Consider the following 22,657-nt stretch of genomic DNA (forward strand, 5'->3'; position numbering starts at 1 on the left):
CTCCACACAGATTCCATTAAGACCCTCGTCTTTTTTCTCTTTAAACAAGACAGGGGCCACGACCCTCGACCGGGCAGGTTGGATAAAACCTCTTGCCAAATTTTTGTGGATAAACCTCCTCAATCCCGCCATCTCATTTGGAGTCATGGCGTACATGTGAGGCTTCAGGAGTTTTGCCCCTGCCATGATATCGATGGCACAATCAGTTGAACGGTGAAGTGATAGTACATCGCATTCCCGTTCGTCAAATACATCTGTGAGGTCGTTGTATTCTGATGGAAAACCAACCTCCCCCTCCTCCCTAGTTACTTGTTCATTTATACTCTCCTTTCCTTTTTTCACTTGCTCATGAGGAGGTGGCTGAGGACCCACACCAATACAAACTCTGTAATACCCTCCTTCCCATCAGATAGTTGGCCCCCATTTATCCAGCCAGGCTAAGCCTAAAATAACAGCTTCCATCATGGAAGGAACTACTACAAAACAAATTATCTCCCAATGTTCCCCTAACTCCAATCGCACAAGTTCAGTGATGTATTGTGGCAGGCACCCCCCCTCCAGTAAAGACTCATCCACATGCTCGAATTGCACTGGTGTGCGTAAGGGCCTCACTCTAATTCCTGTTTGCCTTACTACATGTTCACTAATTAGACCCCTAGTACATCCAGTATCAAGGAGGACGTTACACTGTCTCCGACGCCCCGAATATGTACTAGTGATTGTGATAGGGAGGGTGAATGGATGAATGGGTTCACTTACCATGGGATCTTCTGATATCCTTACGTCCTTGTTGTACACGATCAGTTGAGGTCCCACACTGCTGGTCCCTTCTTCAGTATTCAACCTCTCCCCTCGAGGCACTGAACCCTCGATCTGTTGTTGCACTGCCCTTGATCTTTCAGGGATTTTTCTCGGTGTACCCTTCACCAACACTTCTGCCCTTCCCTTAGGAAGTGGCTCAGGACATTCTGCAGCTCGATGCCCCGGTAGTTTGCACCGAAAACAGTGAAATGTTGGACGAGGTATTCCGCCAGGTGGAGCAGACACTGGACCTGGAGGCCGTGGTCGTTCAAGATTCCTTCGTGGTCCCAGCTGGCCATCACTCCTTGGACGAAATTCCTGTAACCCTGTGTCCAAGTCCATGACCACCCAGAACCACTCCTGTAATTTACCCAGGATCCCCCGGTATACACATGCCTGTCACAGATCTCTATCCAATCCTGTTCAGAATTGGTGTACCAACAGGCGCTAAGGCCAGGTTCGTAATTTACTGGCTACGCGTTGGAAATCCCAGACATACTCTGCAGCCGGCCTGCCTCGTAGCTTTATCCCTAACACCTCCCCTTCTGCCCTCCAGATCCTAGATATGTCCTTAAAACGGGTCTGGAGGGCACCCAGAAATGTCCCAACATTAGCTAGTTCCCGGGCATGGTCATTATGTAGGTCGGCCACCCATTCCATGGCTTCCCCCTGTAGGGCAGCTGTCACTGCCCCTAACATAACCCACTGAGAGGGATAAAGGTGGCCGTATCCATCCATATGTCCTATGGTCTGACTAAGGAAAAGGGCCAACCGGTCTGAGTTCCCATCAGACGTAACATTAAGGGGCCCCAGAACCCGACCCAGGTGCGGGTGAAGGACATACCAAAACCCTCCAGGAACAATTGTCTCCGATCCCCTCGAGATTGGGACCCCGGGGCCTGACCCGAATCCCTGAGAAGGAACTGCTGAAGGCCTCCTGGGACCTCCTACTTGTGTCCTATCTATTGGTCTGCTAGGACCTTGGCCACCAACCCTCCCCTGGTATAATTCACCCCCACAGCTGGGATCAAGTTTCAGCTTTGGACTTGCTAATCAGAACCGTCCTGTAGCTGATTGGATGGAGGAGGAACTGCCCTGTGACCACTACGTTGACTCTGCACCTGGGGCCCACCACTGCCAGGAGGAAGAGTGCTGGTACCCTCCTTCTCCAAATTGTTCATGCAATAGGTCCATGGTGGTTAGCCCAGGAGCCGTGGCATAGCTCCAGTCCTCCTCTTCATCTGTCATGCGTCGTTCTTGCCATTGGGATGTTACTTGGCCTTCCTCCCCAGGTCCAATTCCATAACCCTCTGGCATCCCGGTCACTGTAGGACTCCGCCACCATTCCCTGGAAAGGTCGTTCCCACCTGTTGTCATTCCTTGGGACCCTGGAACATCTTTTGGATGGTCCTCTGGGCTGGGCTCCACCACCTTAGGGCGTACTGCTGGTTAGTCAGTAACCGGAGGGTCTGTTTCTACTTCCTCCACTTGGACCTCCTCATGGTCAGTCTCACCAGGAGCCATGTCCTGAACGCTTTTTGCCATAACTCAAAATCAAAATAAGCCAACCAGGCTCAGTTCAACAGACCCAAAAAAGGTGGACACAGAAACCAGGCTAGGCACAGGAAACACAATGGGAATGGGAGACACAGAAAAGGAAAACAACTGGGAACATATATAAAGGGGTTTAGGAGTGCAAACTTTTTATCAGCTTTCCTACCGGACTCTTGAAGAAAAAGGAAGACACGAAGGCACCTTGATTCAATCAGCTCTGGTTTACTTTGAGGTAAAAGCAATGACTCAACACAGACCTCTAGAAAACAGGCTCTGTGCTATACAAAGTTTGTGCTGGGAGAAATCGCCTCCCAGCGCTGCTTAAATATATTTGTGCTAATGCTACCCCACCCTCCACCTAATTAGTTATCAGCCACACCCTGCCCAACAAATCACAACCCTACCCATCCATCATCTCCCAACCCCACCCTTCTGTCTCCCAACCAGCACCCAGCAGCAATCAGAGAAAGCAGCTACATCTGTGGCTTTCTAGGACGCCCTGCCCGGCAATGCATTCTTCGGGCTACCGCCCATCAGCTGTTCACCGGCTTGCTGATCAGCTGTTTGGCGTCTCAACCTCATTCTGCGCAGGCGCAGCAGCCTATCTGCGCATGCGTGGTGTCCCATGCTTTCTGGAACCACCCGTCAGCTGTTTCAGCGGCCAGAACGCCCGCCGGAGGATCTGTGTCTCGTGCTTTCTTTCCAGGACGGTGAGCTGCTTTGGATCTTGTGCTGGTTCTCCTCCGCCACTGTGCTGTCCCCCCTTTCGTGTGTTGAGCCCGGGAGCGCTTGACAATTGTCATGTCCTAAAAGTGGTACAATCTGTGAAAAGGTTGAAAAGCCCTGCTCTATGATGCCTAGGGAGATGGAAGTACTGCTGGAATATATTGACAAAAATCTGGCTAGAGGTTTCATCCAACCAGCAAAATCATGCGTAGCTGTCCTAATGTTGTTTAAAGACAAAATGGGTCTTTGAGGCTATGCATAGATTTTAAGGGATTAAACACTGTCCGCTTAGAAAATATATACCCCCTCCCCCTGATTAAAGATATGTTACCCAGGTGGCCAAAGACAAAATTTTCACAAAATTGGACTTAAGCCCATTAACGAGTGCAAATTAGGGAGGGGGATGAATGGAAGAGAGCTTTCAGTTGCCCCTTAGGGAGTTTCCAATTCAAAGTGATGCCTTTCGGACTCTTAAGGCACTCCTACTATATTTATGCAACTGATAAATCAAGTGCTGCATGATCACCTATACAAGGGGGTTTTGGTTTACCTTAATGATATCCTCTATACTGAAACCATGGAGGAGCACATCAAGTTAATTAAAGAGGTGCTTAAGAAACTGTTAAAAGCTAGTCTCTATGCCAGACTTTCTAAATGCGATTTTCATCAGATGCGCCTCAACTACTTGGGCTACCAAATCTCTAGTGAGGGAGTGGAGATGGACCCTGTCAAAGGCAAAGCTGTACTAGAATGGCAGCCTCCATGGACCCGCAAGCAACCAAAGCTTTTTGAGGTTTGCAAATTTCTATCAGCAATTCATCCACTCCTTTGCGAAAATCACCATGCCTATTACTGAACTATTAAAAACTGGAAAAGGGGGAGGGAAAGCCCCGACCTTGTCATCCTTTACAATGAACTATAGAATGGCAGGTGGCATTTGAGCAGTTAAAGAGACATATTTGCAGCAGAACCAGTTCTTAAATACCCTAACTCCAAGGAACTTTTCAACGTCCAAGCTGATGCCAGTGATGTTGCTGTGGGCACGGTCCTCTTAGAGAAAAACTTTAGGGAAGATCTGCAACCCTGCACCTATACTTCTTGAAAACTTTCAGAAAAGACTATGGGCTGTTTGGGAGAAGGAGGCTTTTGCAGTGAGATGGGCTTTATTAACTAGACACAGTTTCTTGGATGGGAGCAAAGTGCTTTTTGAGGTATGGACTGATCATAAAAATTTAGAGGCACTGAAAACCCCTCAGAAGTTATCTCCTAAGCAGGTTAGGTGGGCACAATACTTCAACTGTTTTAATTTCACTCTCAAATACCTCCCTAAAGGAAAGAACTTTCTAACAAATGTTCTGTCTAGAATGCCCCAATATAGGGGACTTCCACTTTTGCACGGCCGAGGGATTGCGAAGCTCTGCACCCCACGGCTGGTTTTGCCCTGCCAGGGGATCCTAAATGGGCCTAAAGTTGCCCTGGAGAGGTGACGAAGAAGGAGGAGCCCCCATGGATCATAGAAAGATGGCGGTTGATCCATTTGATCCTGGGGAAGCCCTCCAACCCGACAGGAGAAAGGCTAGCTGCACACCAGTGACTAGCCCAATCTAGCAGCAGCCGAAGTCCAAAAGTACTAACTAGACCAACCGAGAACAACATGCTTGGAGCTGGGTAAGAATATTGATCTCTCTTCTATTTTGTAACTGATTTCCTGGAAAAGATCCCCAAGAAGCAAAAAATCTTCCGAAAGTGAAAAGGGAGGGGATCACACCCCCACCCTTCCATAGATGGAACCGGTGATTTAATTTTTATGGGGGACAGAAATATATTGAAATGAACTTAATAATACTAGAATCTGGATAAATCTGAAAATTCTGAAAACTGTTAGGACTTTACTTCTGAAAGAGTATTGATGAAATTACAAGAAAATAATTATTTGCTTTAAAAGTTGGAAAATGACTAGCTACTGACATCTAGTGAAGGATTAGAAGATAGAACAACAGCTGCATTGACTCAGAAATTGGCAAGACATCCAGAAATAAAGAACAACTTGTTCCTGAACCTCAGTGGCTTCTCACCAAATAGAGAACAGCTGGGAACAGAGGAAAAAAAACACACTGAGCTACCTACTACAGAGTGAGAACTATATTTGTTTTAAAAACTGCTGACCTTAATAATAATAATAATAATAATAAAGTTGGAAGGGACCTTGGAGGTCATCAAGTCCAACCCCCTGCTCAGGCAGGAACCCTACACCATTTCAGACAAATGGCTGTCCAGTCTCTTCTTAAAAACTTCCAGTGTTGGAGCATTCACCGCTTCTGGAGGCAGGTTGTTCCACTGGTTAATTGTTCTAACTGTCAGGAAGTTTCTCCTTAGTTCTAAGTTGCTTCTCTCCTTGATCAGTTTCCATCCATTGCTTCTCGTCCTGCCTTCAGGCGCCTTGGAGAATAGCTTGACTCCCTCTTCTTTATGGCAGCCCCTGAGATATTGGAACACTGCTATCATGTCCCCCCTCGTCCTTCTCTTCATTAAACTAGACATACCCAATTCTAGCAACCGTTCCTTATATGTTTTAGCCTCCAGTCCCCTAATCATATTTGTTGCTCTTCTCTGTACTTTTTCTAGAGTCTCAGCATCTTTCTTACATTGTGGTGACCAAAACTGGATGCAGTATTCCAAGTGTGGCCTTACCAAAGCATTGTAGAGTGGTATTAATACTTCACGTGATCTTGATTCTATCCCTCTGTTAATGCAGCCTAGCACTGTGTTGGCTTTTTTGGCACCTGCAGCACATGGCTGGCTCATATTTAAGTGATTGTCTACTAGGACTCCGAGATCCCTCTCACAGTTACTACTATTGAGCAAGGTACCCCCTATACTATACCTGTATATTTGGTTTTTCTTGCCTAAATGTAGAACCTTACTTTTTTCACCATTGAATTTCATTGGCTTCTAAACTCAAGAATTGTTTGCAGAGAAAGAAAAACCTTGACATTTGGCTAATCTTTTAGGGGGGAGTTTATTGGAAAGCTCCTAGGGCAGTAAATTTGACTTTCTGATAATTGTAAGACCCTTTAATAGAAGAACTATTATAAACTACTGATTTTAGCGGTGCTTTGAGAATTGGAAATGCATTGGATTATAAAAACCATATATAAAGATAAGAACTGTATAAGATTGGGTTGTCTGGACTTTAAGTTTGGCTGGTTTGACAAGGCTAATTACAGAGACTATGGTACTGGTGAAAAACTAACTGGAGGGGGGGGAGATAAAATGGATGTTACATACCTATCTAAAAGTGTCAGGAAAAAGCTGTAGAAAAGATCAGATCTGAGACAGAAGAGCTTTTGGAGGAGAAAAATCATGAGATGAGGGAAGATATTCTGTTGGCTCTTAAGGGGCTTGCGGCCCATGTAGAAAGGCTGGATGGTAGAGTGGATGAGGTGGTTGGAAATGTTGAAAGATTGGAAGGAAGAGTTGAAAGAGTTGAAAATAATGTGGATGCAGCACAGAATGAAATTGTAATGTCACAATATAGAGACATGGAGTTTGCTTTGAGAATAAGAGGGTTGAAGGAGAATGTGAAAGAGAATTTGAAAGAAGAGATTGCTGCATAACTGGCATCCATTTTAGGATGTGGAATTGAAGAAATATTGAGAGATATTGAAAAAATCTTTAGAGTTAATTCGTGGATTGCGAAGCAGAGAAATTTACCAAGAGATGTGGTTATCTATTTTTCTAGAAGATCACTTCGTAATGAAATTATAGTTAAAGATTGTATGATTAAATGGGCGCAAAATATCCAAGAGCCAATTTTATTGGATACATGGGAGACAATTTGGGTTAGAAATGTAAAATTTACTCAAGCACAAAATTTAAGAGAAAATTTTTATAAAATGTTTTATAGATGGCATTTGGATCCCCAAAAGTTGTCCCGCATGTATCCGAAATTACAGCCCAAATGTTGGAGATGTGGAAATTTAGATGCAACTTATTTTCATATTTGGTGGACTTGTAAAGATATTAAAGCTTTTTGGATTAAGATTTGGTGGAATATTCAAAAGATTTTTAAGAAATGATAAAGTTTACTCTGCAATTATTTTTGTTGGGTATTATTGTAGATTTGGATGTTAAAGAAACTTAAATATTATGGATGTTAAAGGTTAAATTGGAATACCGTAATTAAAAATTAGGTAAAACTTAAAAACAGGATATGGATATGTATAAGCAAAAAATATAGTGATAAATGTCTCAACTGAGCTTGTTATAATTAGAAATTTACTTGTTTAAATATGATATAGCAAATGTTAAGGGAAATAGAGAAGGAATTTTTGATGATGTAACCTGACATATATACTAAAGATTTTGTTATTGAATTATTGATTACCCAATCACCATGCTGATTTCTAAATACTTAAACGTAAAACTGGAAAACCAGCAAAATTTGTTATAAAAAAATAAATCAAAATGAAAACAGTGTATTGCCTCAGGCGGTTATAGTAGTTTTAAAACATGTATTAAATTTTAATACTATAACATAAATCTTCCATGATTGGTCTCTGCTGAAATTCTGAAGAATGTAACCAGTCAAAATTATTTAAAAAAATAAGCTTAATCAGCTTGTTTTCTTCTATGCGCTTAGGCCTCATAATATCATCAGTTCCCAGTTTATCTTTGGGGGGGGGGCAGGGAAGAGGACAGTTAACATAATGTCAGACAAAGCATGAATGTAGAATCCAAGAAAAGAATTTCTTGGTCATTTTCCAGGATAGCACCTCAAATGTATTTGCCTTCTTTCCTCTCATTTCTTCCTTTTTTGCTTTGGCCTATGTATTTTTGGGGCTTGCCATACTGTTGCGGAAGGGTACTTGCATAAGGCATATTATTTACTTTGCTCTGCTCTGTACGAGGTGCCCTCCCTCTGAGCGAGAGGACTGCAGCCTGAAAACATCTGCCTTATCACCAGACAATGGAGCCTGGGACCGTTGGGAAATGAAACCAAGAGACCTTGAGGAGGGCGCTAAATCTCCAGGTTCTCATAACACTCTGGCACCTGTGGATTGGCTGGATTTCAACTGGACGGTTGGACATTGTGGAGAGGAGTTTTGAATTGTCTTTTGTTGTACCCTTTTGCGTGCTAAATCTTCAGACCTTGCTTTGCTCTCTTGCCATCACTAACTCTCAATAAAAGTTCCTTTTGAAAAGATGCTGGTTTCAAAACTTCTGCTTTCTTGGGAGATCTAGTTGAGGCAGGTCCTTACAACACCTTATTTTAAGATGGCATTCTTTAAATTTTACTTAGAATAATTTTAAAATGAATAATGATGGGATCTTGCAGGCACCAAGGATGGCATCCATCAGCAGATTGACATCCATGAATGCTTTTGGGGGGGGAGATCCTTCACATAAGCCTTGGATTGCAAACCAGTGAAGTTGTATTATGTTACACTGCAGTTCTTAAATTTAATCAATAATCAAATTTAATAATTCTTTGGAACTTTTTCAGATCTGTGTGAGCAAGTGTCCAGATAGGTATCTCACTTTTCTAAAGGCCTCCAGTATTGATCACACAGCAACCCAGGAACTAAAATATTATCAACAGTTTTGTGCCCCAGAGTTTACCGATCTGAAGAAGGTAAGTGGGCTGGATTGTTGGATTGTTGCTCTGTTCTTTCTGAAAGTACAGGTAAAGAATCTGCTTTTCTGGTCAGAAATTAATTTTGATGCACCCTGTCTCTCTCAATCTCTGTTCCAGAGTGCACCTGAAGTGTTGAAAGATGGTGAATGCCCAGCCATGCTTACACCAAGCAAGCCCTGTAAGTCCTTCTGGAAAAGAAGGCTGGTAGAAGAAACTCTGGGGATTTAATTCTAGTTTCAAGAACAGCTGAACCACTTTAGCACAAGCAAGCAAGGGCTGTGACTGCCAACTTCCATAGTCATTCTATATACAGTACAAACTCTAGATTTGATGCTATGTAAATTTGATGTTACTCACAGGAGTTACTTAGTCCAGTTTCCCCCCTATCTCTAAGATTTAAAAACATCCAAATAATTAGTTACCTAAACTCTGTAGCTGCTTGGATTTGGTGACTAATTCTTATTCACTTAAACTTTTGACACTATTACTATGTAGCTTCAGTGATTCAAGGTGGGAGCAGAAAGTAAAACCTGTGATAGTTTCCAGATTCTTAAGATATTTTTTTATTTCCCAAAATCGGCAACATGGTTTGGTTGTGCAGAGCAGAGCTTGGTCTCTGCTTATTGTTTTAAAGACCAATGTATTAGGTAGAAAGATCAAGGATGTTGCCTTTAGCAATTCACATAACTTATATTGAATAGATGACTGTGATTCCTGTAACTTAAAATGAATATTTTTTGTATGCCAAAGGATCCCTCTGCCAGAATCCATTAATATTTCATTTCTTTCTATCTCCTCGGATCTAAAACCAAATCTTTCCTTCCCCTGGATTCTGCCATACTCCCAACGGGGAGGGGGGATATGCCTGCGTGGTTATGACTTTCATTTCCTCTATTCTCTACAATGTAATCTTTTGTTTATTGCCTCTGGGTCTGTTGCCCATTACAAGGTAACAAATTGCCTCCTCCACTGTGCATGTCTCTGAACTTTCTTCTCCCTAATCTGGCAGTTAGGAAAAAGAGGGGGGAGAGAAATACCAACATCCGGAACCTGGCTTATTTCTCCAGTCTCAAAAGGAGGTATGAAGAGCTGTGGAACATCGTGCTACAAACGCAGCCGGAATGATATTATCTTCCCTTTCCCATGAAACACCTAGGGATTGGCTGGTCGGAACCGTCCGGATGAACTGTGGGGTGGGGTTTGCTTAGGGACCCTTTAAAGTATCAATCTGTAAGGAATCCCTCAGATCCTGTTTATTATGCCTGCTATCAACTACTCTTAATAAAAGTTCCTGTTGGAAGAAATTGTTTCCAAGAGTTCTGCTTTCTTAAGATGTGGGATTGAAGTGGGTCCTTACATTAGATAGGATCTGCAGTAATAGTCAATCTAGATGGAAGACCCTTACTGGAGGACTTTGCGAAAAATACAATATCGGATGAGGCAGGGAAGGGAGAAACCCCCATAGAAAGGGAGCCTTCCCCCCAACCGGGATCCCACCAACTATCGGGATTCAAAACGTCATACTCCTCAGGAGAAGTGGAAACGCGCGACCATGTTTTGATGGGCATTGGCAAGAAAGATGAGTGGGAAAAGAGATCGAGAAAGGTGACCCTGACATGGGGCAGCCACCAACCCGAATAGAAGCAAGAGATGGAGAAATCCCTGCATGTTAGCGAAGAGGAAGGAAGTTGTGCAGAGCACTCAAACTGGATCCTAGAGAGGACTATTGACCTGATTAAAAGAATCCTCGGCTCTTTAGGGGAGGAGAAACCTGAGCCCCGTGGCCATACCAGCACTGGAGCTACAGCTGGAGAGGCACTGAAGGGGAATCAGAACCTGTAGTCCTGGGGATATCTGCTGAACCAGGAGCTACCACTTCCGCAGCCCTCAATCCCTGCTGACCCGCAGATGGCAATCAAGATAGGAGACAATATTGCTGGTGGCGAAGACACCGATCCATTCAAAGATTCCCGCCGCTGGACGCGAAATTCAGGGGGAGCCACCATGCTTGTGGTTCTTCCTAACCCAAGTTCTCAGCTACATGAAAGAATATGGATGGGACATCCCCAGTGACAAAGCCCGTTTCCGTATCGTGCAATCCGCCTTGGATGGACCAGCCGCAGACTGGATGGTGAACCTGCATGATTCCAACGCCCCAGAGCTCAACAACTTCAACCGCTTCATGTCCTCTCTGAGAAGGCGATTTGAGGACCCCCCTGGCTGATCACAAAGCCCACAAGAGAATCAAAATGGTGAGGCAGGGCAGACACTCAGTAGCCAAATATACACAAAAATTCTGGACCATTGCCAGCAAGCTGAACTGGCCGGAAGACAATGACTATATTAGCTCCCTCCATGCCTGAAGCTGTCAAAGTGAAAGCCTTAATAGACTCTGGCTGCATCTGCTGCCTCATTAGCCCAACACTAGTGGGGAACTTGGGCATTCCGGTGAGGAGGCTGAAACAACCAAACTCATTTGGCCAGTTAGATGGGTCCATAGCAGGGGGGGTTGCCAGCTACCCTAGCCACTTTACCAGTCCACCTATCCCTGGGGAACTATGAGGAAGACATAACATTTGTAGTGACACCAGGCATGAAATGCCCAGTGATCCTAGGGCTGTAATGGTTAAAGAAATGGAACCCCTTGGTAAATTGAAGAACGGCAGAAATCAACCAAATTTAGGAACGGAGAAAGCATTGATGGGAGAGGAAAAGGGGCTACCCGAAATACCAGAGGAATACCAAGACCTTGCTGAGGTTTTCAGTGAGGAGCGGGCAGATGAGCTTCCCCCTCAATGACCCACGGATTGTGCCATAGAATTCAAGCCTGGGGCAAAACTACTGAAGCCCAGACTATATTATATGAGCCCTAAGAAGAAGGAGGAAATGGAAAGATTCATAAATAAAAACCTAGAAAGGGGGTTTATCGAACTGCCAAGCCTAAAGTAGCTGCCCCAGTCCTCTTTAGAGAGAAGGACGGCACTTTACACTTGTGCGTGGATTACCGCGCCCTGAATGCAATCAGTGAAAGTAACCTATACCCCCTATCCCTCATGAAGTGCATGTTATCCCACCTCTCAAAAGGAAGAATTTTCACTAAACTAGATCTAAGGGAAGCATATTACCGCGTTAGGATTAAGGAAGGGGATGAATTGAAAACTGCATTTAATTGCCCAATGGGATGCTACCAATTCAAAGTTTTGCTGTTTGGACTACAAGCCCCCTCCCAGTATTTATGCAATTAATCAACGAGGTACTATGGGAGCACCTATTTAAGGGGTCCTGGTTTATCTAGATGACATCCTTATCTTCACCGAATCCAAAGAGGAACATGTCAACCTAGTCAGAGCGGTTTTAAAGAAACTGCGAGTTGCCCACCTATATGCCAAATTAACGAAATGCAAATTCCACCAGGAAAGAATAGACTACCTGGGTTATCACATATACCCAAAGGGCATCGAAATGGACCCCGAGAAGGTCAGAGCAGTACTAGAATGGGCACCACCTCGCACAAGGAAGCAGTTGCAAAGTTTCCTAGGTTTTGCAAACATTTACTGCCAATTCATCCCTTCATTCGCCCAAATAGCCCTGCCCCTCACGAACTTATTAAAAATGAAGGGAGAATCCTCAGTGAAACCCAGCCAACCACTAACACGGACAATGGAATGCCAGGCGGCCTTTGGGAGGTTAAAGAGACTTTTTTCTGCCGGACCCGTACTGAGGCAACCAGACAAGGATAAAACTTTTGTAATACAGGTGGACACAAGCGATGTAGCAGTGGGGACTGTACTACTACAAGAAAATGACGAAGGGGTATTGCAACCGTGCGTGTATACGTCCAAGAATCTCACCAAAATGGAAGAGCACTGGGCCGTGTGGGAAAAAGAGGCATATGGGGTGCGTTGGTCGTTACTTACGTGGTGCCATTTCCTTGAAGGGAATAAAATCCCTTTTCAGGTCTGGACGGACCACAAAAACCTGGAAGCCTTAAAAACACCCAGGAAACTCACTCCCAAGCAAGCCCACTGGTCCCAGCATTTTCACCAATTCCGTTTTACGCTCAAGCACTTGCCTGGGGGGGAAGAACTTCCTGGCAGATGCACTGTCTTGCATGCCCCAATATAACAGCATGTGATCCACTGATTCTAAACCACTCATGCCTGAATCACAACTGGTAGCACCAGTAACCACCACAGCCCAAGCTAAATTAGAGCTGCAGCTGGGTAGCCAAACTGGAATCGAATTCCGGAAAACTTTGGAAACAGAAAAATGGTCCCAGAAAAATAGACACGTGAACACAATCAAGGACGGACTGCCATTGGTGGGGGAAAAGATATATACCAACTACCCAGAGGGTCACTAGCATGCAGCTATGCCATGATACAAAATCAGCAGGGTGTTTTGGATTTGTAAAAACATTACATTTAATTAAAAGGCAATTTTGGTGGCCGTCCATGAAAAAGGACATAGAAATTTATGTGGCCAGCTGCCCTACGTGCGCAACTGCCAAGAGGTTGCAAGGAAAATCGCCTGGACTGTTACAAACAGCGGCAAATCCCTTAGCCTCCTGGAAAGAAATATCCATGGGATTTTATAGTGGAATTACCAGAAAGCAATGGAAAACTGCCATCTGGGTAGTTATGGACCTGTTTTCCAAACAAGTGCACTTTATCCCTTGCCAAAAAATTGCCACTGCAAGAACCTTAGTGAAACTATTCGTGCAGCACATGTACAGGTTGCATGGGGCACCCCAATGCATCATATCTGATCGGGGAATGCAATTTATATCAGAATTTTGGTATATTTGTCTACAAAATATCTAAAATCCCTACAGCCCTGTAAAAAATGTGGTCCAAAATATATAGGACCTTTTCCAATTAAAAGAATCATAAACCCAGTAACAGTAGAATTAGAACTACCCAAAAACCTCAGGCAAATACACCCAATTTTCCACTGCAGCTTGCTGAAAAGAGAACAACAGTCACCCTTACAGCCAAAAATCTCCCCCACCACCCCGAATCATGGTTGAAGGAGAACAACACTTTGAGATAAAAGAAATCCTAGATTCTAGGAAGTATCATGGGGCAACTCAATACCTAGTAGCATGGAAACACCTTCCCTCCTCACAAAACGAGTGGGTCCATAAACGTCACTTCAGAGCAGCGAAACTGCTAAAGAAGTTTCATACAGAATACCCCAACAAACCAGACTAACCTCTATGCCTGTTTTGTTTCTCTACAGGTGGATCTCTCTTATTTTTAAGGGGGGTAGGATGTCAGAATCCATTTATATTTCATTTCTATCTATCTCCTCTGAGCTAAAACCAAATCTCACCTTCCCCTGGATTCTGCCATACTCCCAAGGGGAAGGGGGGATATGCCTGCGGGGTTATGACTTTCACTTCCTCTATTCTCTACAATGTAATCTTTTGTTTATTGCCTCTGGGTCTGTTGCCCATTACAATGTAACAAATTGCCTCCTGCATTATTCATCTCTCTGAACTTTCTTCTCCCTAACCTGGCAGTTAGGAAAAAGAGGGGGAAAGAAATACAAACATCCAGAACCTGGCTTATTTCTCCAGTCTCAAAATGAGGTGTGAAGAGGTGTGGAACATGGTGCTACAAACGGAGCCGTAACGATGTTATCTTCCCTTTCCCATGATGGACTTAACACCTGGAGATTGGCCGGTCTGTACTGTCCTGATGAACTGTGGAGTGGGGTTTGCTTAGGGACCCTTTAAAGTATCGATCTGTAAAGAATCCCTCAGATCTGTCTATTATGCCTGCTATCAACTGCTGTTAATAAAAATTCCTGTTGGAAGAAATTGTTTCAAAGAGTTCTGCTTTGTTAAGATATGGGATTGAAGTGGGTCCTTACACTCTCTTTTTAATTTTTTTTTTTTGAGCTAAGTTGTTTTTGAACATTCAATAGTGGATGAGCTTCTTTCAGCCAGATGTTTATAACACATATAATTCTAATAAATTCACCATTGAAGTTAGATTATGATTGAATACAGCCTGTATTGGTAGTCACAATTGGGAGCTGAATTTAGATTATGTTAAATAAATACTTAAGCTAATAGGAACCAAACCCTGAAATCATATGTATTAATAATTGTGCTATAATAAACATTTGATTGGCAATACAACCAACTGGAAATACATCTAAATAAAACAGGAACTAACATGGAAATATCTATTTTAATGAGAGCAGGGTGGGGCAAACCCTGCCTTTAATTGCAAGTTAAATAAAAGTATTTTTAAATATCTCTTAAAAACCTTCAGACTCTGAAGGGTAAAGAGGGAGCTAATTCTAGAGTTCTTGAAAGCTTAGAACCTGGAGATTACAATTCTGGATGGGGAACAGAAAGGAAACTCTTTCCAGAGAATATAAAATATGAACAAGATTGTCAGAGAACATACAGTTATATACTGGGGGAGGGGAGATGAGGTATTGAGAGGCTACTGGGAAGAATCAGTAGATTAAAGTAGGTTGGCTCAAATAGGAAACTTGTGAAGGCCCTGCAGTGTTTGTGAAACATGAGAATATGTTGCTCTAATGAGGCAGAGGAAATTACTGAGGTTAAATATTTAAATCTCTCTGATGTTTAAACAGTGGCTCATAGATGTTTACCTGCAATCAACAGCAAGAAAGGTGTTATCATGGTTGGAAATGCAACAACTTTTGATGATGGAAGTGGAAGTGGGAAGAAAAGGAATGTGACAGAACTTCTGGAAGGGGCCAAGTGAGTTTTATTTGCCTGTTATAGTAAATTTATTTATTTGGTTTATGTGAACAATTAGCAAAAAATGACTCTGGGTAGGAACATAAAAAACAAGTATTAGAAAATCAATAATAATCTGGAATTAAAAAGAGAAAAAAATAATAAAAAATAACAAGACTGACCTAATTAACCAAAGCTAAACACATGGTCAGTCTAGGTGGAGAATGTATAACTTGGGTATAGTTGACTTATTGAAGATACTTGTGTCAAAGAAATCTAATTCTGCTTCAGCCATTGTTATTTCTTAGCTTGCTAACAGATGCAGGGGGACAGGGGATGAATGGAATGTGCATTTGCAGCTGTGAAATCTGGGATGCAAGATCATTCGAGATTGTTACTAAGAGACAAGATTTTTCTCATAACAATTATCTGATGCTTAATTGGGGAATGTGACTTGCACTGTCAGAGGAAGGAAAGTTTCTATACTTCTAATTTGCTGTTCAGGTGCCAGATTGCCAGAGCTGGTTTTCTATTCATCAGTGCTGATATGCTGTACTTAATAAAAGTTTTGCACTAGAGATTGGAATGTCTCGGATGCTTACTTCATTGGGATCATAAGTCAGAACTTTGACACTAAACCAGCTCTCCTTTCAAGCTTAATTCTAACTAAGAGGTCCTGAGCCTCTATGCCCCATCTGGCTAACTCCAGAGGGTAGTGAAGATTCAGGAGAAGATGCCCGAGATGGTGCAAAGACAGGACGGGGTCAAAGGATGGAACTCCAGACAGCCAAGGAGGACCCCTGTACCCAGCTGGCCTCAATGCATCCCAAAGTGAAGGCGGAGAGAACGGAGTCATTGGGGATGCTGGGATGGACCAGGGCGATGGCAGCCTTCAGCCAGCTGAGCCTGGAGCAGTGGCAAGAGGGGCCGCAGAAACTGGCAAAGCCGAATTTCTCTTGGTCCACCCTGGAGCTGAATTTGTATGAGAGCCGAGTTTCAGCAGCCTGGAAGTGCACGAAGGAGAACTGATCTGGAAGTTAGATCTACCCCTCCGGTTGGGATCTGGTCAACCCTGGGCACCAGTGCTGACCTTGTTGCCCCTGCCCCAGCCAGGAACAGTGATAGTCACGACTGGGGGAATGGTTGGCTCCCAACCAGTTGTTTTTTCACAGCCTGGCCCCAGTCTGGGACCTGGAGCTCCCAGTCCTCAACCAGCTGCCACCCCACTACCCAGGGCAGCTGGCCAACAGCTGCCACTGTGGCAGATGTATGGTGCCCAGCCGTGGCTGTTCCCTTATGGGGATGAGATGGTCACTGGGGTACTGGGGCACCCCAAGGCCTCTGCGTGGAGGCCATCGTGGCCAACCTTGAAGGGGAAGTAGCAGAATGGGTGGCAGCTCTCCATGACAAAGGAGCCCCCGAGCTAGGGGTCCTGGTGCATTTTAGGGAGAGCTCAGAGCCCGATTTGACAATATCACGCAGACCCAACGTGCGGAAGCTGAGGTGTGCAACATAAGGCAAGGAAGCAGGCCCATGGTAGAGTACATCAGAGAATTCAGGATACTTGTGGGGAGATTGAGCCATTGGCCAGAGCAACTCCTGACCTACTACTTCAGAGAAGGTTTGAGCCGTGAGTTGTACCATACTTGCTTGCCTAGAGGAATACCGGACTGACTCAATGACTGGTACCAACTGGTGATGAATGTGGAGTTGGACCTGTTGGAGTACAAGGATTGCGGGAGAATCGAGACCTATCTGAAGAGGGGCCAAGAAAAGCGCAAGCTGGGTAGAAAGCAGTTAGCATTGCCATCTCCTGCCCTGCTGAACCCCCAAAATGCACTTCCAGCTTGTGCTTCTGTTGCAGTCAGGAAGGTCACCGAGCTGCCATGTGCCCCACTCTGGAACCCAGGTCAGTGCTGATGATCCCGCCTCCTCCAAAACCCAAAAAGCTGTCAAGCAAAGGGAAGGAAAAGGTGCATGTGGCTCGCCAGGTTGTCAAGGTCTCCCCCCCCCCCGAAAGTGAAGGGGAGGGAATTCTGGCTGAAGAGGACTTGAAGTTGAACCTCTACAAGAGTGACAATGAGAGACCTCCACTTCTGGATCAGGCCGCTTCAGCCACACGAAGGGCTTCACTCTTTGATGGCTGCCTTTCTCTCTACCGGTAGACTCTAATGTGGGTCCTAAATCGCCCTGGAAGGGCGACCACTGTCGAGGAGGCTTTTGCTCGGTTGCGGCGGAGCGGCGGCTCCCCCTACAGTCCGAGCTAACTCTGTAGGGCCAATGGAGAAGAAGATCGGTCAGTAAAATGGCCGATCACTTCGCTGTGCCAGCTGAAGTCAGAAAATCATCTAAGCATAAAGAACCACTGTGGTGAATCTGGGTGAGACCTTTCCTCCTTCTCTTCATTCTGAACTATTTTTCCTGCAAAGAGCTTGATTTTTAGATGACTTCCCTGTTCCAAGAGAGCAGCTTCTGTCTGTTTGGGAAAAAAATACTTTAAACAATACTTCAGAATAGCACTTATTATATTTTGAACCTTTTGGATATCCCTGGAGAGATTTCTAATTTAGAGCATTATTTTACTTATTATATTGAAGATATTTGCTTTTTTTCTGTCTCTTTCGTTGCCATTTTTAATGAAATAAAGGCTTTTAAAGTGCAAAGAAAAGCTTTTTATAGTTTACTGAGGACATCTTGTGGCAAAAATTACTTCAGGAATTAACAAGAAGAAAAGATAAAGGCTTGGAAACAACTGTGGGTTGTGTTTGTGATTTAAAAATTGTGGAGGCGGATGTATATGGATTCTTAATAAATATAGTTTCCACAAAAAGATTAAAAGACTTTTTTACTATGGAAATAGAAGTTTTTTACCCACAGCTTGACTATGAGCTGATATTGGAAAAACTATTGGAAATGACAGAGGAGATGAAGTTATGGAGAAAAACTAAAGATCATTTTGCAGAACCACAAGCTGAGCCTCAAACTTTAAAAGATCAATCTATAGGCCAAGAAGAAGCCTATATGCAACAGTATACACAATCTGAGATGGAAGAAGTTACTGATCAATTGAATTCTGGACTGGATTATGAGCTGATACTGGAACAAATATTGGAAATGACAGAGGAGATGAAGTCATGGAGAAAAACTAAAGACCATCTTCTAGAACAGTGGTTCTCAACCTTTTTAATGCCGCGACCCCAACCAGTCGTAAGTCAAGGACTTTCCCTGCCCGGGAGCACCGTGCATGTGTGGTGCCGACCCCTGCGCCGGCCGAGGTGTAGCTGGCAAAGGGCAGTGACGGCGCAGGGCGACTACCGGCTGAGCCACCAGCTGGCCCAGCCCAAGGGAGGTAAGGCACCCCCGGGCCCCACGCATGCCAGCAACCCTCCCCGCACCCGCTGGCCTTCCACCTCCCACCCCTGGCCCTCTTTTACTTACATTTTTAGTAGTTGCTCAGCAGGGAGGGGTGGAAGCTTCCAGACAGCTCGCCTTCGCTGCAGACAACTTGCAGTACCATTTGCAGACTGGGGCTTTTGGCGGGCTCAGCAGGGCAGAGACAGCCTGGACAATTCCTATTGGCTTTTGAAAGCCAATAGAATTAGACTCTATTCAAGAGAGTCTATTCTATTGGCTTTCAGAAGCCAATAGAATAAAAGGGAGTAACACAGGTAAGGAAAAGGGAAAAAATGGCGGACTGCGTTGTTTGGCAACCCCCGTGAAATGGTCGTTGGACCCCAAATGGGGTCGCGACCCACAGGTTGAAAACCGCTGTTCTAGAATCACAAGCTGAGTCCCAAATTTTAAAAGACCAACCTACAGGCCAAGAAGAAGCTTATGTGCAACAGTGTACACAATTCAAGATGCAAGAACTTACTGACCAATTGAACTTTAGAAAAATTCTGGACCCAAAACCCCAGATTGAGACTTTAAATAATTATTCTATAAATCAACTGACTATTACAGAGGAGGATATTTCACAAGCCTATGTACAAATGGAGAACTTTGAAGATCAAAAAATGACTATAAGTGAAGTTCTCCCATTGCCAAAATTAATTGACAGCCAAATGTGATCGATTGAAAGTTATGACAACCTGGATAACCAAGCTGAAATTATAATATGGAATAAAATGGACTATATTGTTTATATCAGTGGTTCTTAACCTGGGCAATATTGCCCCCCAGGGGGCGATTTCATTTTTCAGGGGGGCAATGGAATGAAAAGGGGCGACACGGGGGCGAAGGAACAAAAAGGGGGCGATATGGGGGCAATGGAGCGAGAAGTTTTGGGGACAGTTTTGAGACTTTTTCATACAGTGAATGGCTGCATATCTGTCATACAAAAACATCAGATCTCTCGCTATTAGTGGATTGAATTGTGTTTTCAAATGTTCCCCCAGCTAGCTTCAGTATAGAACACCGTACATATGTGAATGTGCATCGCTTATCTTCATGTGCGTTGCGCAGCAGCCTCTACCCATACTGTAAGGACCCACCCCACTTTGCATCTTAAGAAGACAGAACTCTTGGAATAGTTCTTCCAACAGGAATCCTTTATTAAGAGAAAATGGTTGCAGGCATGCTAGACAGGACTTGGGGTCCAAGCTCTCCCATTCAAGGTTTTAAGGGGTTCCCCAGTAGTCCCACCCAATCAACCCCCCTTCCAGTGATGGTTTCAAGTATCACAATTCCACCTCCTTTCTTCTTTCTTCCGTCTGGATGGAGACTTCAGATACTACATGAAAGGCAATTACCCTTCTTTGATATGTTAACGCTTAGAGGTTACAATAAACACACATTCAGCTCTTTGAAGTGTAAAGAAGGAAGTGAGGGCCATAAAGCCCCTTTGCTCTCCCCCTTCTCTCCCTCTTATGGCAGAATCCAGAGAAGGCAGAATTGGGAGTTTCTATATTTGATAATTTAAAGATGAAATATAATTGGATTCTGACATCCGGCCCCTCTTAACAATAAGAGAGATCCACCTGAAAGAAAACGCAAGTAAAAAATTTAGTTAGGCTTGTTAGGATACTCTGTGTGAAACTTCTTCAATAGCTTCGGGGCTCTGACATGACGTTTATGGACCCACTCATTTTGTGAGGGAGGGAGGTGTTTCCAGGCAACTAGGTACTGAGTTGCTCCATGATATCTCCTAGAGTCAAGGACTTCCTTTATTTCGAAGTGTTGTTCACCCTCCACCATGATTGGAGGTGGTGGTGGGGGGATTTTTGGCCGTAGAGGTGACTGATGCTCTCTTTTCAGCAAGCTGCAATGAAAAATTGGGTGTATTTGCCTGAGATTTTTGGGTAACTCTAATTCTACTGTTACTGGATTTATGATTCTTTTAATTGGAAAAGGTCCTATGTATTTTGGTCCAAGTTTTTTACAGGGCTGTAGGGACTTTAGGTATTTTGTAGATAAGTACACCATCTCTCCTATAATGAATGGTGTAGGCTCAACCCTTTTTTTATCGGCTTGTGTTTTGTAAGCCTGCCTAGCTTCATCTAGTGCTTTTCTGACTATTGGCCAGGTGTTTTGTAATTTTTCCATCCATTCTTTCAGCGAGGGGATCGTTGGTTCGTTTGGGGTTAATTCTGGCATGGGGTTGAAGCTTTGACCGGTGGCTATTTGAAAAGGAGTGTAACCTGTGCTGGAGTGGACTGCATTATTGTAGGCAACTTCTGCAAAGGGGAGTAAGTCCGCCCACTCGGTCTGCTGGAAACTAAGAAAACATCTTAAATATTGCTTAAGTACTGAGTTCATTTTTTCAGCCCCCCCATTTCCTTGAGGGTGGTGGCTAGATGTCAGTCCCTGAGTGGTTCCTAAGAGGGATAAAAATTCCTTCCAAAATGCAGACGTAAATTGCACCCCCCTGTCAGAGATGATGCGTTGGGGTGCCCCATGCAATCTGTAAATGTGTTGGATGAAAAGTTTTGCTAAGGCTTTTGCAGTGGGAATCTTTTGGCAAGGGATAAAGTGCACCTGTTTGGAAAACAAGTCCGTGACCGTCCAGACCACAGTATTCCCATTGCTTTCTGGCAATTCCACTATAAAATCCATGGCTATTTCTCTCCAGGGGGCTGAGGGACTTGCCACTGTTTGCAATAGTCCTGGCACTTTCCCTTGCAACCTCTTTGCTGTGGCACATTTTGGACAACTGGCTATATAACTTTCAATGTCCTTTTTCATGGATGGCCACCAAAATTGCCGTTTAATTAAATGTAAAGTTTTTACAAATCCAAAATGCCCTGCTGATTTTGTGTCATGGCAAAGGTGCATGAAAGTTACTCTTTGAGTTGTTGGTATATATAACTTTTCCCCTATCCAAGGCAACCCGTCTTTCATTGTGCACACATTTTTGTTTTTCTGGAACCAATCATCTGTTTCCAAACTTTTTCTGAATTCAATTCCAGTTTGGCTGTCCAGTTGTGGTTTTAATTTGGCTTGGGTTCTTGTGGTTACTGGTGCTGCCAGTTGTGACTCTGCCATTATTGGTCTAGAGTCTGTGGTTCGTGCGCTGTTATATTGGGGCATGCGAGATAGTGCATCTGCCAGGAAGTTCTTTCTTCCTGGTAAATGTTTGAGCTTAAATTGGAATTGGTGAAAATGCTGGGACCAGCGGGCTTGTTTGGGATTGAGTTTCCTGGAAGTTTTCAGGGCTTCCAAATTTTTGTGATCAGTCCACACCTGGAAGGGGATTTTGTTGCCTTCCAGGAACTGTCGCCATGTGAGTAATGCCCAACGTATCCCATAAGCCTCCTTCTCCCATACAGGCCAGCGCTGTTCTGTTTCCGTGAGTTTCTTGGATGTATATGCACAGGGTTGCAATACTGCATCATCATTTTCTTGTAATAGCACAGCCCCCACTGCCACATCACTTGCATCTGCCTGTATTATGAAGGGTTTGTCCATGTCTGGGTGCCTTAGTACTGGTTCGGCAGAAAAAAGTCTCTTTAGTCTCTCAAACGCTGCTTGGCACTCCATTGTCCATGTTAGTGGCTGGCTAGGTTTTACTGAGGATGTTCCCTTCGTTTTTAGTAAGTTAGTGAGGGGCAAGGCTATCTGTGCAAATGAGGGGATGAATTGGCGGTAAAAATTTGCAAAGCCCAGGAAACTTTGTAGTTGCTTTCTTGTGCGGGGTGGTGCCCATTTAGTACTGCTCTGACCTTCTCTGGGTCCATTTCAATGCCCTGTGGGGATATGCGATAGCCTAGGTAGTC

General features: G+C 44.1%; 1 protein-coding gene across 7 annotated transcripts in view; it reads left to right on the top strand.

The window, feature by feature from the left end:
• The window catches only part of SLC44A2 (solute carrier family 44 member 2), a 260,738-nt gene that overhangs the window by 149,550 nt on the left and 88,531 nt on the right, over nucleotides 1-22,657 (top strand). For all 7 annotated transcript variants that reach the window (XR_005559275.1, XM_039364296.1, XM_039364294.1 and 4 more), the window contains 3 exons: nucleotides 8,588-8,716; nucleotides 8,837-8,897; nucleotides 15,335-15,464. Coding sequence is in view for 6 of the 7 variants with exons in the window: in XM_039364296.1 (XP_039220230.1) it covers nucleotides 8,588-8,716; nucleotides 8,837-8,897; nucleotides 15,335-15,464 (320 nt within the window). In the remaining variant the exon portion in view is untranslated. The remainder of the gene's footprint in view (nucleotides 1-8,587; nucleotides 8,717-8,836; nucleotides 8,898-15,334; nucleotides 15,465-22,657) is intronic.

Source organism: Crotalus tigris, unplaced genomic scaffold (assembly GCF_016545835.1).
Source record: "Crotalus tigris isolate CLP2741 ecotype Arizona unplaced genomic scaffold, ASM1654583v1 scf7180000019721.812232, whole genome shotgun sequence".
Classification (NCBI taxonomy): Eukaryota; Metazoa; Chordata; class Lepidosauria; order Squamata; family Viperidae; genus Crotalus; species Crotalus tigris.